The sequence below is a fragment of the Amphiura filiformis genome, chromosome 13, assembly GCF_039555335.1.
Source record: "Amphiura filiformis chromosome 13, Afil_fr2py, whole genome shotgun sequence".
NCBI classification, from domain to species: Eukaryota; Metazoa; Echinodermata; class Ophiuroidea; order Amphilepidida; family Amphiuridae; genus Amphiura; species Amphiura filiformis.
Genome location: NC_092640.1, coordinates 53,697,070 through 53,715,084, shown reverse-complemented (window position 1 = coordinate 53,715,084; position 18,015 = coordinate 53,697,070). Strand labels below are relative to the sequence as shown.

The following is an 18,015-nucleotide window of genomic DNA, read 5'->3' as shown; positions in this document are numbered from 1 at the left end:
GGGATGGGAGCTTACATTGTCAGTATGTATCAAGTCTGGTTAGCAAATTAGAAACATTTCACACTTGCAATGTGTGGTTGACAGCATCTGTCTATCCACACATGTGTACAATGTAGTGACACATACACATCAAGTTTCAAATGATGGGTCTGTGTGGATAGCAAAACTATATACCGAATTTAAAAGACTAGTTTGCGTCTGAGGTCATGACACAGTCAAGGTGTGATTGGCTCCCGGATTGGCTGCTGACCTGCACAGTACAGCATTTTTGGTCTGGTTGACAGGATGTCATTATGCAAACGTGTCTTTTTATTTTGGTCTCTACTCGCTAGGGGTCTTCTGGTGAGAGATTTGATACCAGGAAAGGGGTCATTGGATGAGAAACCCGCGTCATTCAGTTTAGATTTGGATAATTTTGGGCCCTTAGTACAAAATCTCAAGAAAGGTATATAAATTGAGTAACATTTTAAAAATTTTAAACAAATTACAAATTCATTTTGTAGAAATGAAATGTTGGTAAAATGTAGATTATCTGTCAATACCCAGCCAGACTTAACCCAGAAGAAGAAGAGGAAGAAGAAAAATGGGGGACGTTCAGTGAGAGCTTATATAAAATCCATTCACAAGTATTTAAAAATGGGGACATTGGGTGAGAGAGATTTATAAACTGGAGGTCAATGTGGCCGCACTTCCCCTTCACCCTACATACCTACAAAGATGATGAACAGCTATTGACCTTTTCAGTAAATCCCATAAGCCTTTGCGGGTACATCTGTGGGTTGTCACCCCGATGCACACACCGTTAATGCGCACTTCACAGCGTTGAAATGCGCTGTACCAATGTTCGCTAAACAATGTGTACATCAGCATGACGGCATCTTAGGTCTACCTACAAAGGCTGTGGGATTTACAGAAAATGGGATATTCCAGTTGAAATCTATACACCCTCTATGGAGGACATGACCTTCATCTCCTACACAGTGGGTGTAAATTTCAAATTGAGTCACCAATCAGGTAACCCCATTTGAAATTCACACTCCCTGTATATTATTTGGCTATTAACCAATGTAATGTTGTTATTCATGTCTACTGAATGATAAGATTAATGTAACTACATACTAAATACCAGCAGATATAGATATAAATGTTTGCATTAACTGTCATTTCTTTTATGTAAATCATAATTACAAAGCTATTTTTAGAGGATATTGATGACAGTTTCAAGATTGACTGGTTGTATTAAATGTACTTGTTGGCCAACTGTTATAATAAAATTAACCGTTTTTTGCTGTTATTTTGTCATTGTCTCTCCATTGCAGGTGATCTGATGTATCTATTTATAGTGACAATGGAAGGCACTACATACCATGTGACAGCGTCAACCAGAGGCTTCTATGTCAATGAGTAAGTACATACGCCTGGGGAGGCAGGTATTTCTTACAGAACCCCTGATTGGTTAATTACATGATATAAGCCTAATCATAATAACCAAAACTAACCAATCAGAAAATAGCTTTTAGATCTCTCAGCAATTTGAAGCTTAATCCCTATTACTACAGTCTGTCCACATAGAAGTACAAAGTAAATAGACCTTGGAAACAGGAGGTATGAGAATAATTATTTCAGTGCAACGTGTGTGTAAATACATCTTTGGCGCGCCAACTGCTGTGCGATTTGTACTTGCTGAGCGCATCACACTCTTTACGCGACGTTTTTTTTAACACACAATACGTGTGACGCAAAGCACCGACCCCCGATGCCACAGATTTGGTTTTTACTTCTATGTGGACAGACTCTAGTGGCATTAGCCCTTTTAACTATTCTTACCATCTCTGATCACAGACTATATCCCTCATCCAGGGAAGGAGGGAGGTCTTGGTTTTGGTTTGAATATCATTATTTGTTCTATTATTTATGAGCATTACAAGTGCTCTTCAAAGAATACAGCACTTAATGTTCTCCAAGACACAACAAACATAAAGACAGAAAAGTGAAGAATTGAGAACCAGTGAGTTTTTAGGAGACTGTTGAAAGCAGACACAAACTATATAGCTGTGTCTGTGACAAAAAGCAGGAGCTCGCTCCATAGCTGGGGCTGGTAACAACAAAGATACAATCCCCAGTTATTTTGTGCGAATGAACATCAGTGATGAGCCTGGTCTTGGCAGGGGAAAAAAGGGTCTGAATATGCAGAGGTTACATTATGGCTAAATAACTTGATATGATTGCTCAAATCTGACAGAGCTGCACCAGAAATGCAATTACTGTAAAACAACAACTTAATTTCACTAGCGCCTTCAATCGCTAAATTAAATTGCGACTAAATAGTTCATTTATAATGGTTTTACATAGCAAGAGGCAAGAGGATGCAAATTCTTGAAATTAAATTGCCACAAAAAGATGACTTCTTGCCAATTCGCGAAATTAAGTTGCTGTGAAATTAAAGTGTTTTACAGTATAAACATAGAGATATTTTGAAAAAAGGATGTGCAGCTGCCAGCTGCTGGGATTCTCAAAAAGCTGACCTCAAAATAATTATACTCAAATTTATTGAAATAGAGACCAAAAATATTCCAGTGGTGTAGAATTTGAAATGATTTCTGCTCAAAAGAAATTTTCGTACATTTTGCTGTGACAAAATAGCAGAAAATTTAACGAAAAGGACCAAATCTTTAACCCAGTTTCTGCAATTTGTCCAACACGTTGTTAAGCCTGCACAGTGGCGTAGGACAAGTCGTGAGTTGGAATGTGGTAATTATTTAAATTACAATAACTCTCTGAACAATGGTTTAAACACCAAGAAACTTTTAAGTTAAATATTAAAATATTTGAATCTTATTTTGCCACCCCACACAGATCTACTCAGGAATTATTCAATCCCAAGCCAGCGGATCAGAAGCATCTATCACACTCACTAATTGAACTACTCAACAAAGTCAGCCCAGTATTCAAAAGAAACTTTGCACATCTTCTCAAGAAAAGGTAAGTTTTTAAACTTTTTTTTGTACCATTTTGTGTGGAAAGGTACTTTAGAATTAATTGGGCCACATACATGTACACTACTTGTTAATAAATAATATAAAGCTGTGAGTTTTGAGTAGCAGAAGAGTAATACCTGCCACTTTAGATCACAGACTCCTCGAAAATAGTAGTGGATCATCCAGGTCTGTTGTCAACCTCCTCCCCCACCCCATCCTTAGGTTCCAAGATCATTGAGCATAGTTAATTGACTGTGCACATGAAGCCCATGCTTAATACACAATTTGAGGTAAGTATGTTTTAGGAAAGAAAAAAAAACCAAGTTAACTGACAGCTCTTTGTCAACACAGAAGACTACTTCAATAAATAAGCAATTTTGCTCCCAGATCATAGGGGGAAGAGAGGGGAATCGATTTATGATACAGTTCAGTTATACCAATGTTTTTATCTTGTTTGTTCCTGACAGGTCTCAGAGACATCCCTTTGAGAGAGTACCCACACCATTCCAAGTCTATTCATGGATGGCACCAAGTATGGAACACACTATAGATTCAATACGGGCTGAGGATGGTAAGTGGATCAATGAAAGCTCTTTCCCAAGTATGGCAGTATCCTTTATGGCAGTGTATGTGTGGAAAAGAAACTTGGGTCCAATGAGGTAGAACTAAAGATTACTGACTCCACCATGTTTGTGTTGCTTATGGAGGGCAAATAATGTACCTCCCAATGAGGTAGAACCAAAGAGTACCCACTCTGCCATGTTTGTGTGTCGTTCATAGAGGGCAAATAGTGTACCTCCCAATGAGGTAGAACCAAAGAGTACCCACTCTGCCATGTTTGTGTGTTGCTCATGAAGGGCAAATAGTGTACCTCCCAATGAGGTAGAACCAAAGAGTACAGACTCCACCACATTTGTGGCCCTCATGAAGGGCAAATAGTTTACCTCCTGATACTTATTTTGCTACGCGGCTGACAAACTTGTGCATGGTTGTCTGCATTCTGCATGTAACACTGTGCCAAACATGTGCGCTAAGCATTCAGTGTGCAAACCTTTGTCATGCTCAAGCTCAAAGATGCAAAGGCTCTTGCAGGAATTGCTTCAGGGGCAATATAGAGCGTGTACTCTTTGGATATGATATCTTTGCTCCACTACTCAAAATATTGGACCTGCCTGTTGTCTCTCACATGGTAGAGGATCACAGCAGCTGAAGGGAGTATCCCATCATGCATTGCAGTCTATCTGCTTGCTCCGTAGCAAATGCATACAAAATATAAGTAAGAGCCGCTTAAATATTGAGAGCTATAGATAGTTTCATAATATTTTTAGAGATCATATTTTTTCAAACGAAAGTCTAAGCCCTGATAACACTTTCTATGACATGGTATTGAAGAGCATGGTGGATACACCTATCAGCTGCTGTGGTAGAGGATAGCAAAAATAAAAATTCATATTGTTTATTCTCCAAGTCAGTTTGTTCCCACAACCGCATACAAATATTACCTTTCTAGACATTGTAATTTGCAATGTCTTAAAAGTGATGGATGAAAGGCCCTATCTGTAATAGCTGCCACATGTCATATGTATATACCCAATACTATATTATTGAATACAGAAATGACCAAATGTCTATAGGGCAGCTATAGCAAACCCCTCAGTATATTAAAGCTATTATACACACACCTGTTTACCGGGGACTTTTGAAGATTTTTCCCGCGACTTTTGACAATTTCCTGTCCCATAGAAACCAATGGTTAAGAAAAAATTTGGGCGACTTTTCAACATTGGCTCCCGCGACTTCCGTAGTTTCCTGCCCCATAGAAACCAATGGTAAAGAGAAAAATTGGGCGACTTTTCGATTATTTGACCTGCGATTCGGGCTTAAATCTTTTGGCAACCCTGCTGTTTACCACACCGTTGTGTGCAATATGCAATTATGCATGCAGTGTGCTTGTAGGCAAGAAACAGTGAGTGCATCTGTTGAACACTATATAGATTTGTTGCGTTAATTGCTGTTTTGCAGAGTGCAATACGCATTTCATATCATAATGACATTGTGCTTTGTCAATGAGATGAAGGCAGTAATTATGTTCTTAATCAAATTTGATTGATTTAGGCAACGAAACAAATTTTTATTGCCATTTAGAATGTTTCTCATTTGTGCTGCACTGTATTTGGTGAATGTCACTTTGTGATCATAGTTTGGCCAGGTCAAAATGGATACCGTATATCCTGGAATAGTCACCCCGGGGGGCATTGCATTTTCCAAAAGGGGGGGGCATTTATTAGATAGAGGTAATTTTTAGAACAATAACTCCCATTAAAATCATTAGGTAAGCTTAAAACTCACTCTAAAATGATGAACTATGAACTTAAGGAATGATGACTTCTGGGTTTACAAACTTTCGCCAAAATGAGCGGTCACATGTGCACCTTGGTAAGCTTACTTCACAAGATAGCATGGAAAATTGGAAATATCAGCAGTTATCGAACATTTAATTGGAAGGGGGGCAACTATTCAAGGATATACAGTATTTTCCTTCGTGCAAGCATCAAAGTATATTATACTACCTTTAACCCTAAAACTCTGAAGGAGGTTTTGGCAGAGGTGCCTTGTGTATTGCCCACCCTGAAGCGTAGGCACTCAGTCTGTGGCATATTGTGATATTTGGTAAGGTTAGGGGACATCCAGTGAAAATTAAGACAACTTTTGTGATGAAGCTAATAGTCCATCAAAACATTTTGGTACTTTTGTGTGCTTGAAAATGAATTTAGTATAAAAATAGCATTAATTTGTAATTCTTCAATTTCTTGCAGCATACACTTCCAGATTAGGCTATGAAGAACATATACCAGGCCAGGTAAGTAATATATAAACCTAGTAATACTCCACAGGACATTGAAAGTACAATAAACAAGTATCTTGGTGTAGATTATTCATCCAGTAGTTTAAACATTAGTTTGTAAATTAAATCTAATACTGGAACTAATTTGCAACTCACTTTGCTACGTTGCGTCCGAAAACATCGGACTTCGTCAGGCATCTGATTGAAGATGTTGTGATAGCGTCAGATGTTGTGGCGTCACAACATCTGGCGTCATCACAACATCTTCAATCAGATGCCTGACGAAGTCCGATGTTTTCGGACATAACGTAGCAAAAGTGAGTTGCAAATTAGTTCCAGTATTAGATTTAATTTACAAACTAATGTTTAAACTACTGGATGAATAATCTACACCAAGATATAAAGAACAATTTCGGGCAGGAATGCCTTGATCTGGTTAGAAACCACGAAAAGACGGCAAGGAAGATCGCTAACTTTAGGAACCATTTGCGTTTCAACCTACGGTGTTTGCATGAGAAAATCACCCGAGGAGTGTCAAATTGAAATCGAGTTTGCAAGGACATCGAAGCGGATAACATCCTGAGAAATGCGGGCGGAAGCTGTTAAGCGAGAGAATTAGGCAGACAAACTTTACAATAGATGTGTTACACCAGAAAAAGTCGGATTTAGAAGATCGTTTATCCAACTTACTTCCGGTGCGGAATACAACAAGGTTGCGAATTCAACAGGGTTGCACAGCTGAGTCAACACGCTGTAACCAAGGGCGCCATCTTGAAAAATTTGCGAAATACAAAACTGCATCGCAACAAAGATCGCAAGCGGACCTTGATAAGAATTGGAGATCAAGTTCTAATAACCCTGATTTCCAACGGACATGGGTCCGGAACCTGTCGGATAGGAATTTGAAGGATAGTGAAGTATCTGTGTTAGCCAAGGGACTTAATTGCGGTTGTTCCAAACAAAATTCCCACAGCAGATTTCATCACAGCTACGGAAACCGCGATTAAGCAGGCCAAATTAGACCCATCAAAGGCTGAAAATCTTCGTCACAAGGTCAGTAACACACTTCGTAACACCAAACCCCCACCTCCTAATATCACCAAAGAGGAAAAGAAAGCTCTTGATGAGCTGAGCAAGGACAATAACATTGTTATCGTACCTGCCGATAAGGGCAAGTGCATTGTTGTTCTGAACAAAACTGACTACAATAGCAAGTGCCAACTGTTGCTCAAGGACAAGAAAACTTATAAACCCATAGGTTATAACCCTACCAACGGTTATAGAAAGCAAGTGTCGGAGTTTATCAACAAAATCTACACTGCTGGGGCGGTGGACCTCAGTCTCAAATTTAGATTGACCCCCCTACCGAACCGAGCGTTCCAGCTTTTTATGGCCTGCCTAAGATACACAAGCCAGATCCCATACCAGTGAGACCAATAATTAGTAGCATTGGCTCGGTTACATACAACTTAGCCAAACACGCAGCGAAGATTATAGGACCGCTTGTCGAAAAATCCCCACACCATCTTGTCAATACACAGGACTTTGTAAAGAAAATCCGCGATACCTCAGTGGGCGATAACGAGATCATTACTTCTTACGATGTGAGCGCACTTTTCACCTCTATTCCACGGACGGCGCCATCAAGGTTGTGAAGGATTTCTTATCGGAGGATACCACTTTGAGTGAGCAGCACAGATTTAACCGTTGAGCAAATTGTTGAACTTGTCACCATCTGCCTCAAAACAACTTATTTCTCGTACGACAATAAGTATTTCATCCAACAATATGGGTGCGCGATGGGCTCAGCCGTTTCCCCAATTGTGGTTAATCTCTACATGGAGAAATTTGAACAACACGTGCTGAGTAGTTACCCCGGTAAACCGCCCAAATTGTGGCTTCGTTTTGTTGACACATTCATCATCATAGACAAAAGCGAGTCGGAGTCCTTCTTTAATTTCATTAACCAAGTTGACCCGAACATCAAATTCACTCAGGAGGAATGTGTGGACAATAAGTTAGCTTTTCTGGACTGCTTGGTTCATTTGAACAGTGACGGTACCCTCAACTCAGCGGTTTATAGAAAGCCCACGCATACCGATCACTATTTACAATTTGACTCACACCATCCGCTGATCCACAAATTAGGCGTGATCAGAACCCTCCAATACCGTGCGGACACTGTCATAAGCAATTCTGAGGACATTCCGGAGGAAAAGATCACTTACAGAAAGCCCTTGGAAATTGTGGATACCCCGGTTGGGCGTTTACCAAAGCGAACAAAACCAAAGACTCCACTAAATCCACCACAGTAGAGGTTAACCATGACAATCGCACACAGGTAACCATCCCATACATCGCTGGATTATCGGAAAGGCTTAAGAACTCTTTCAAGTCCTTCGGCATTACTACGTGCTTCAAACCTACCAACATCCTACGGGGGAAGCTCGTGCATGTTAAGGACAAACCCCCAGAGATAAACAGTGCAATCTAGTTTATGGCATTACCTGTGCTGCCCCGGACTGTGGTGACTCCTATGTAGGCGAGACAAAACAATCTCTGAGCGCGTTTGAACCAACACAGGCGCCCTAGCTCCAGCGAAGCCCAAAACTCCGCTGGGTTTACAACCACTGCAACAAGAAAACTGAACATTTCTTCAACCCTGAGGCCTGAGGAAGCGGTTATTCTAGATAAGGAGGAGAAGTGGTTTGAGCGAGGAGTCAGAGAATCCATATGGGAAAGAGTGGAGGATCCCGCCATTAACAGAAAAGGGGACTCCGCTTCCAGTTGTCACGTGCATGGGACCGGCGTTACGAGATATTCCTCGCCGTCTGGCGTCACAACATCTGGCGTCATCACAACATCTTCAATCAGATGCCTGACGAAGTCCGATGTTTTCGGACGCAACGTAGCAAAGTGAGTTGCAAATTAGTTCCAGTATTAGATTTAATTTACAAACTACAATAAACAAGGTTTAATTCATTTCAACATGTCAGGCAATGCATCGTTAGTAAGAGCTTTGTTTGTGTGACTGCGAGATCAAATCCCATATATTTTAACAAATATTTGTTCAGTAAATGTATCAATTTGTAGTGACCAATTTAGCCCATTCCAACTTATTGGTTACTTTATTTACTTTGTAAGTTTGTTTCTAGAAAATGGTAGCATTTGCTTGTCTTTGCAAGTGTGAACAACTTCATAAAAAAGTGGGATTTTTTAGGTATAATAGGTTTTATGAAAACATGTAAAATATATGTTTACAATTGCAACTCACCTCGTGGATTATCGGTATGAAATGTCCAATGATTTCGGTACCAATGCGCAGATCTTAATCTCCTCTTTCCATTGATACAAAAAAAGTACAAACATCACAAGATTTACAAAACAATGATGTCATAAATGACCAAAACCTTGAAAAGAGCTGATTATGTTTGAGGATTTCATGGTGACAGGAAAAACTCTGGAGGGGTTGCATTTCTGCCCCCTTTCATTAGACTAGGGTTGATAATTATTTGCTGAAAATTTTACCTTTTTCAGAATCTATTAGCTTTTTAAGGGGTACTACACCCTGCCCAATTTTGTGCCTATTTTTGCATTTTTCTCAAAATTATAGTGCATTGGTGACAAGTAAGATATGTATATTATAGGGCAAGGACTACAACTACTGCACTGGAATTTTATTTCAGCACAGACAACAGTTGTGGAGTTACAGTCAAAAATGAGGGAAAACCAATATTTGATCAATAAATAAATAACTTCTTGCCTTGAGTTGCTGAATTTTCAGTGCAGTAGTTGTAGTCCTTGCCCCTATAATACACATAATTATCTTACTTGTCACCAATGCGCTAAAATTTTTGAGAAAAATTTAAAAATAGGCACAAAATTGACCAGGGGTATAGTACCCCCTTAAGGGTAGACGAGGTATTGTTGGTTGAAGCAACCTAAAAATCGATTTTCATTATTTAGATCAATATATTATTGAAAAATAACACCTTGATGTTTTGCAAAAGTTCATTCTACAAATCGTATACTTCGCAAACTTGCTTAATTTATTGTTGTCAATGAGTTATGTATGTTTTACAAAAGTGTTGTTGTTTCAGCCCTCTTTACAACGTAACTCAAGAACCGCAGCACCTATAAAAGTATATCTGTGATATTTTAATTCTTCTACACGCTCGCTATGAATTGAGCAATGCAGTTTTGCCAAAGCTCACTACCATTAAATAAGATGCTGTGAACTACCAAATCACAACAGTTTAAAGTAATTAATAACCTTAAGCAAATTAATGTCAAAAATGACAAGTCCAATATCAGTCTGTTAATAAGTATATCTGACAAAACATGCATTTATGTTTTTGCTGTAATACATTGCGTATAGAAATTACAAGGCTTTCATTTCAATATCATGATTTTTGAATCGCTACAAATGTACTTGTAAACAAATTGAAACAAACATCAAAACATACAAATAAACAAGTAGATATACACTGGAAGACACCCACCCACCCACGTAAATAGTTTACAAGTTGAATTATACCACGTGGGGCTTAATGCTAACACATTCAACCTTTCCGAAGTGTGATGAAAAGTAGTAATTTTTGTGTGTGTAATTTTTCGTGCACTTTGTCGATTTTGAGCTGCCGGTACATGGCTTGCTTTTAAATTTTGTAAGTTTTTTAAGGTTTTGGACATAGACCCATGCAAAATAGAACCTATTTGTGGATTTTTATTTTTCGCAGATTTTTATTTTTCGCAGATTTTTATTTTGTGCGGTAGCTATGGTGAGCGTGAAAAGTAACACTCCGCGAAAATGACTACTTTACCAGTAGCATGTGAACACATTTTGCTCACACCAACTGGACGTAGTCAGTTGTGGTATCCCGTGATCCAGATACAGGCTATTTTGACCTTTAGCCAATCTCGTTATCACATGCACTTCAATGGGGGGATGATGGAGCCAAAATGTATGGTCATAGTTTAAGGGGAAATATTGCCAACATTTTTTTTTTTTTGTAATTAATTTTATTACACTTGTGCTTTTATTGGGGGCGGGATGGCAGAGGTCAGGCGTATGAACATTGTTTAACGGGAACATATTGTGCAATTATTTTCCACTATGCAACAATTGCAAAGATTTTTTTGCTAGTTACTAATTTAGCAAATTTGAATTTGCAGTTATACACTAAAACAATGTTTTAATTTCAAGCTTATAAAGAGTAGAAAGCTTGAAAATAAATTGGGTGTAGTTTTGGCAGGCCCAAAAGTGTCATTTGCAAGCGTAGTGAGTGAAAAAAATATGTTTTTATGCCTTTTGGTCAAAAAGGTCCAAATTCTAAAAAGTCCACTATTCCAGATGAAATACACAACCCCCCTATAGAAGACACGACCTTAATCACCAACTCGGGGATTGTGAATTTCAAATGGGTTACCTGGATGGGTGATTCCATTTGAAATCTACACTCCCTGTATGGAAGATTAACATCATCTATACAGGGTGTGTATTTGTTTATTTTTGTGGTAGCTTCCCAAAAATAAAATAACACAAATAAATTCACCACATCAGTAAATGTCCTGAACGTGATGAATCTGACCTTAAAGTATGTAAAATTTGCTGAAGCTTAAATAACACATGAATGTACATGTAAGAATGAATGACCTTTGTGTACGGTATGTTATATCAGCACCAGTGGAGGGAAGCTGAGCATAGGACAAAATGGTTGCATAGATCATTGGGTAATATGACAAAAGGTCAAAGGACAATTTTTGAGAGTTTTTGGGAGTATATGATGACAGGATCAAGGAAATAAGACAAAACATTTAGGAAGTTTGGTGATTTCAACTTGGGAACAGAAAAACTTAAATGACAGCAAATTTTCACAAGATATGAATTATTTTAAGCTTCAATTAACCCTTTTCAGCCATGAAAAATTACATTTTCATTCCAGATAACGGACTGTGCGAATCCAGGCATTTTTTTTCAAACTTTTCTAGCCTTTTCTGACCCGAGATTGAAGCTTGAGTGAAACAGACAATTCATATGACGTTAAAGAAAATTACTTGAGAAATTGCAAGATAAGCTTTTAAAAGTGCAATATTTTGGGCATATGATATTGTTTTGCATTGTGACAGAAACCCCTTTTCTAAAATTGAGATTTTATATATGGGCAATTCCATGGTAACTCGTGCTACACTTTATCGTGTCCTTTGACAAACTTTATGCTCCAACCTTTAAACTCATTTGAGTGGAATCTTTATTTTTTGTATTTTAATACCCAACATTCAAGGCTAGATCCTCATAGTATTGCTAAATGCAGATATCAACTTTTATACGTATGGGACAGCTGTGAAAAGCGGTAACTCGTACTACGAGCCGTGACATGCCAAAAAATCACTCGCTTTAATTTGGATGGTGTCCTAAAACAAAAACACTATAAAGCCTAATTGATTATGATAAGTAACTACTATGTTAAGCTTGATCTTGATATACATAAAAAGATTTGTCCTTCATAGTTTTACTTTGGCTTGCAAAAACATGGTAACTCGTACTACGGTAACTCGTGCTACAGTTTGTCCGCCCAAAAAGATGGAAACAAATTACGTAATAAATACATTAACAAGACAAAAAAACATGAAAAACATCATAGAATATGTAAATTTCAATATTCCTTGAGCAATTTAAAACAAAAAACATGAAATAAGACCTTAATGAAGATGTGTAAATGAGATCCCAAACATAGGTCTTTTTTCACTTAAAAAAGTAACAAATTTGGCTAAAAACAGGTTTTTCAAAGAAAATTCATGATAAACATGCAATAATGTAACTGCAAGTCGACTTAATTTAAAGAGTATGATAATCTCTTTCATTTGATACCAAATTTGCCATTGCAGCACTTGTAGTTTTGAATTTCTGAGCATTTTTCATGTTTTGGGTCATGTCCACTTTTGCTTGGAATTGCCCATATATAATAAATTCTGTACCACATTCTGTTTGCAAAATGTATTAAGCTTAAAATCCCTGAATGTCTCTTTAATAAGTTCTATGATACATTAATGAGTGATTGCATGACTGACCTTTAGGATGGTAACATACATCCCTCAGGGCTGACATATATCTTGTTTCCTTAATGCTCATACCAACATCAATCAGATTATGTTTGTTTACTTACATTGTTTTTATTGTTATCATTGCTTTGCCAAGCTGTCGATGGCATATAGAACTTACACTAGAGACTCAGAGATTTCTGTATTTAATAATTTGCCACCGAAAAACTAAAATATTGACCATAAGACCGTGCTTTCAATTCTCATAAAGCACTCAAATATCTAAGGCGATGCAAAAAAAAAACCTGTTGCGGGCGGACGTTTCAAGTAGGGTCGGTTGTTTTGGGGTTTTTTGGAAATGACCCAAAAAAATCACCAAATTCTGTAAATATTTTGCGATTTGAAAATACCAAAAAAAAAAACATTTGTTCCTGAAATTTTTGAAATTTGGGTCGCCACGTATCTGATATAAATAGCATACATACGGTCAGAAAATGCGCGTTAGCACACATTTATAAGGTGACAACATATCACCACACAAGGTTACTCGCTTATAATACAAAATGTGGCATTTGAATAGCTGAATTGTGGACACGAAGACCCATAAATCACCACTCTTTTGCAAATGTCAGTTGAGTTGCTTATACAGATTCTTAACAGTTCACATCTTACATATTGTACATTGTAGCCAGTTTACACGCGGCCACGATACAAAGTGTGAAGTAATCGTGTAAATAAAAAGTTTGATGATGAACTTTGCTTCTATCATTTTGTTTACCTACCCTTTGGATAACCTACATGTGTATAGAGATGTCATGACTTTGATACTGTCAAAATTATAATTAATATTTGATTATATTATTACAATGCATTGCTTTTGGTACTTAATTTTGTAACTTAGCTCTGTTCTGATTTGCGAACAATTATTTAAATACACCCTGGCAACCAAATTAACCTCATATGAGGCCATTTTAGCCCAAAAAGTTCAAATTTTTGCACGCTTTGAGCGCATTTATTCCACTTTTTGCACCATATTTAGCTTTCAATATGGCAAAATTTTAAGTGAGCTTCGTGCACATTTGTACCATAAACTTATCCTGTCGCCAAAAGGTGCTGGATTCACTATACTCAAGAAATGTTTTTCCAACCCCATCCCCCCAATGTCAAAAAGAAATATCGCCACTGATAAATACTTCTGAACAGTATGGGCTATCTTCATGACCTAAAATTCTTTGAGAAGAACTGGTGCTCATAGTGAAAAAAATTCTGCAAAAATGTCAAGTTGTCACTTCCTATCATTTTGATACAGTTTGTAGTATTATTGTCAATTTTATTCTCATAATGTAATTATTTGACATTTAACATACTATGAACAATCAATGGCACCATGTGTGCATTGGGTGTCATTTGAGATGCATCTGGGCCATTGTGAATTGTAATAAAGTGTGAAATATAATTTCAGCAAGTCACGATTGGTCCACATAGCGCTTAAGTCGACAAATGAATATAATATACCAAGCTCATTCTGAATGTCACAGACAGTACAAGATATGCAAACATTGCATATGTGTATAATATGACTAAGCATAATTGAGTTTGCTTGTAGTTGATTTTGAGATATTGGAGTGGCCCAATTCTTTTGCATTTTAACTGATTTCTACAAAATAAGGCAAATATTCAAATCATTAGTATTGTGGATCAATCAAATGTCAATTGCATTTGCGTACTTTAACTTGCTATATTGGTCAAAATAATGGGTTATTCCAGTTGAAATCCATCCACCCCCTGTGGAAGACATGACCTTAATCTCCCACATAGGGGGTGTAAATTTCAAATGGAATCACTCATTCAGGTAACCCCATTTGAAAATTCACACTAAATGTGTAGGAGATTAAGGTCATGTCTTTTGTACTGAGTTCCGAGGCTAGTGTTATTGAATTATTCCCCCTTGTCATTCTAATGCGGGTCTGGTATTATTTTTGTATTCATTCAGACAAGAGACTGGAATGAAGAAATCCAAACCACACGTGAGCTTCCTAGAAAGAATCTGCCTGAGAGGCTGCTACGAGAGAGGGCGGTATTCAAGGTACACAGCGACTTTGTGGCAGCGGCTACCAGAGGTGCAATGGCCGTTATTGATGGCAATGTGATGGCCATCAACCCAGGAGATGATTCCAAGTAAGTGGATTTGGTCAAATGGGTTAATTCAGTTGAAATCCATCCCTATGATATACATGACCTTAATCTTCCTGACAGGGAGTGTGAATTTCAAAGGGGGTTACCTGAATGGGTGACTTCATTTGAAATCTGCACTCCTTGTGTGGGAGATAAGAGCATGTCTTCCATAGAAGGTGTATGGATTCCAACTGGGATAGTCCAGTAAAGAACTCTTCATGCTTTTACCCTTCTTTTACAAAAATTTACAAAAGAATCTGTGCAGGAAGGTTAAGTTCAGAAAGCATGCCCAGAAGCATGCCTCATACTGGTGTCAATATAAACAAATTGCTGTGAATAAAAGATTTGGCATACATATAGAGCTGCCATTGGGTTCTGGGAATGTGATATCCCCCCACACAATGTCCACAACATGTTGTTCCAGGATATATGATGGCAGGGTAATGGTGGCTTCCATACTGCATTCAAAACAAGTTAGGTCAATCGATAAGGCATTCGACTGTGGTGCGAGAGGTTGCGGGTTCGAACCCTGACAGTGCCTAGTATGCTCACATGGAAAATTTTTGGAGTTAGCTTGAAATTCCCTTAGACAAGGAACTTAGTGCTAATTGTCTTGTTGTAACCCGTACGAAATATGGGGAGCTGATCCTGGTTGCAAAGGTTATTTTGTCTAGGGTGTGCGTTCTTGAAGCTGCAAAGTCCATGAGTTGTTGTTAAATGGTTTATGAAATGATGTGGGGCCGTAGTACTCAACAACAACCTGTAAAGTGTGCTGAGGCTTGTGGATGAATTTAAGGGATGCCTCCAGATATTAGGCGTTGTGCCTGTGCATAGCGCACTATTATAGATCACTGTGCTTTTTTTACTGCTTACTTGACTGACTCATCCCAAGCTCCCTTATTCCTGCTGTAAATATATTATGATTTATATGATTATTCTTTTCAGAATGCAGATGTTCATATGGAATAACATATTCTTCAGTCTTGGATTTGATGTGCGTGATCACTACAAAGAGTTTGGTGGAGACCATGCAGCATATGTTGCACCAGTAAGTATTATATTGTTATTATGTGGTCTTATCAAAGCTTAACCATCATGAGCTTCAAAAGTGTTAGGGGGAGGGAGAGGCAGACACATGAGAAATATGTGTGTAACAGCAGACTTACAGGATGGTATTCTCAATAGCATAATAACAACTATCGAAAACCCAAGGAAGGAACAAAATCAAAAGTTGCATTTTAATGTTATAATCAATGGAAAGCATGGTGCTAGTTCTCTTGTTGGAACACTGTGTGTACAAATCAATAGGGCATCCAATGGAGCATTCTGCACATTTTGAATTTTCATCTTCCTAAGGATTTTGGATCACAAAGCGAGGCTTAAATCCAAGCTGAAAGACTCAGCCTTTAGCTGCTGTTTCTAATTTTGACATGTCTGTCTTTATTTAGGATATACAGGGGTGAAAATAACTGATACCTTAATTCTTTTGAATTTAAAGGTTTCCTAACGAGAGATATTTCCCTTTAAATCTCTCTAAATGAAAGGATTAGGTATAAAACTCAAATTTAAAAATAAAAAGTGAAATAACTTTACTTTTGTACCCATTTTTCCAGAGCAATGATCTCCAGGGAGTGAAAGCCTACAACACTGTAGATGTGGATGGACTTTACACCCTGGGTACTGTTGTGATAGATTACCGTGGTTACCGTATCACGGCACAGTCCATCATCCCTGGTATCCTGGAGAGGGAACAGGAGGAGTCAGTGATCTATGGATCCATAGACTTTGGCAAGACAGTGGTGACCTGTGACAAGTACAAGGAATTGGTGAGATGCAATTTTACCCTATAAGAACTACCTGCCAATTGGCCAAAATGAATATTGCATCCAATTTTAAACCAATCAAGGAGGGTATTAATAAGTCAAATGCAATTTTGACCATAAATAGTTTAAAGCGTAGTCATAATTGGCAATTGAAATGAGCATTTCTAGTTATCAACCAATCAGAAATGCTGTTAGATGACCGTAGTGTTCAGGGTGTTAAAGTTATAATCAAATTTCAAAATATGTTTGGCATATTCCAATATTTTGAGTTTTAGATGTTTCATTGCCCATGTGTAATTTCCTTTAGTTTTATCACTACTGTGTTTACTCTTGCGTATACTCGATGCACAGACCACTGAAGTATTAAAAAACTATAAAGCCACACATTAAAATAATGCTTCCGTCAATTGCAAGCCCGGCTACCAGGGACCCGGGCACAGCGGGGACGTAGCGGAGGATATTACCAAAGGCAATTGTAATAATCCCCGCTATGCCCCGGGTACCAGGGCACAAATTGTGGGTGAAACCCCCGGTACTGTCCCCGCCCATACCAGCCGGGTTTCAAAGTGCTGTATTAATTTTCAATGTTTTTAATCAGCAAATCCAAAATTTAAGTATTTTCATGGCCCCGCTACCGGGACGACTGATTGTACATCCCGGGTGCAGTCCCGGGTACTGGGGACGTACTTTCTGGTAATTTCAGGGTGACAGTCCCGGGTATTGTGTCTACAGTGCCCGGGTCCCTGGTAGCCGGGCTTGCAATTGACAGAAGCATAACATGTGGAAATAAGAGTATAAAGTGACCAGCAGATATTAGTTGAAGTCCTACTTATTCACAGCATATTAGATGGCCTAGTGGAAAGTTAGGCCATATTTGCAAGACCATCTATGCCTTCAAGGTAAGATAATCCTACTTATGCTACCGTCTGGCCATGGTTTGGACTGCTGGCTGATCTTTCACTGGGAAAGATTACATTCCAATCTTCCCCTTTTAAACTATCATAACAATAGAAAAAAATGAATCATAACATTATTTACTGTTTTCTTTTTCTAGCTTGGTAAATCAGCACAGCAGCTGAAGATCCTACCACACAAAGTAGTGAACCACAAAACTGAAGAGGTGGAGATCTACTCATCAATAGAGTGCAAGGTA

General features: G+C 38.2%; 1 protein-coding gene across 1 annotated transcript in view; it reads left to right on the top strand.

The window, feature by feature from the left end:
* The window catches only part of LOC140168519 (clustered mitochondria protein homolog), a 97,892-nt gene that overhangs the window by 48,602 nt on the left and 31,275 nt on the right, over window positions 1-18,015 (top strand). Inside the window, exons 6-13 of the mRNA XM_072191922.1 lie at window positions 1,320-1,404; window positions 2,857-2,982; window positions 3,446-3,549; window positions 5,795-5,838; window positions 14,858-15,042; window positions 15,985-16,087; window positions 16,653-16,865; window positions 17,917-18,012. Of these exons, the coding sequence (XP_072048023.1) occupies window positions 1,320-1,404; window positions 2,857-2,982; window positions 3,446-3,549; window positions 5,795-5,838; window positions 14,858-15,042; window positions 15,985-16,087; window positions 16,653-16,865; window positions 17,917-18,012 (956 nt within the window). The remainder of the gene's footprint in view (window positions 1-1,319; window positions 1,405-2,856; window positions 2,983-3,445; window positions 3,550-5,794; window positions 5,839-14,857; window positions 15,043-15,984; window positions 16,088-16,652; window positions 16,866-17,916; window positions 18,013-18,015) is intronic.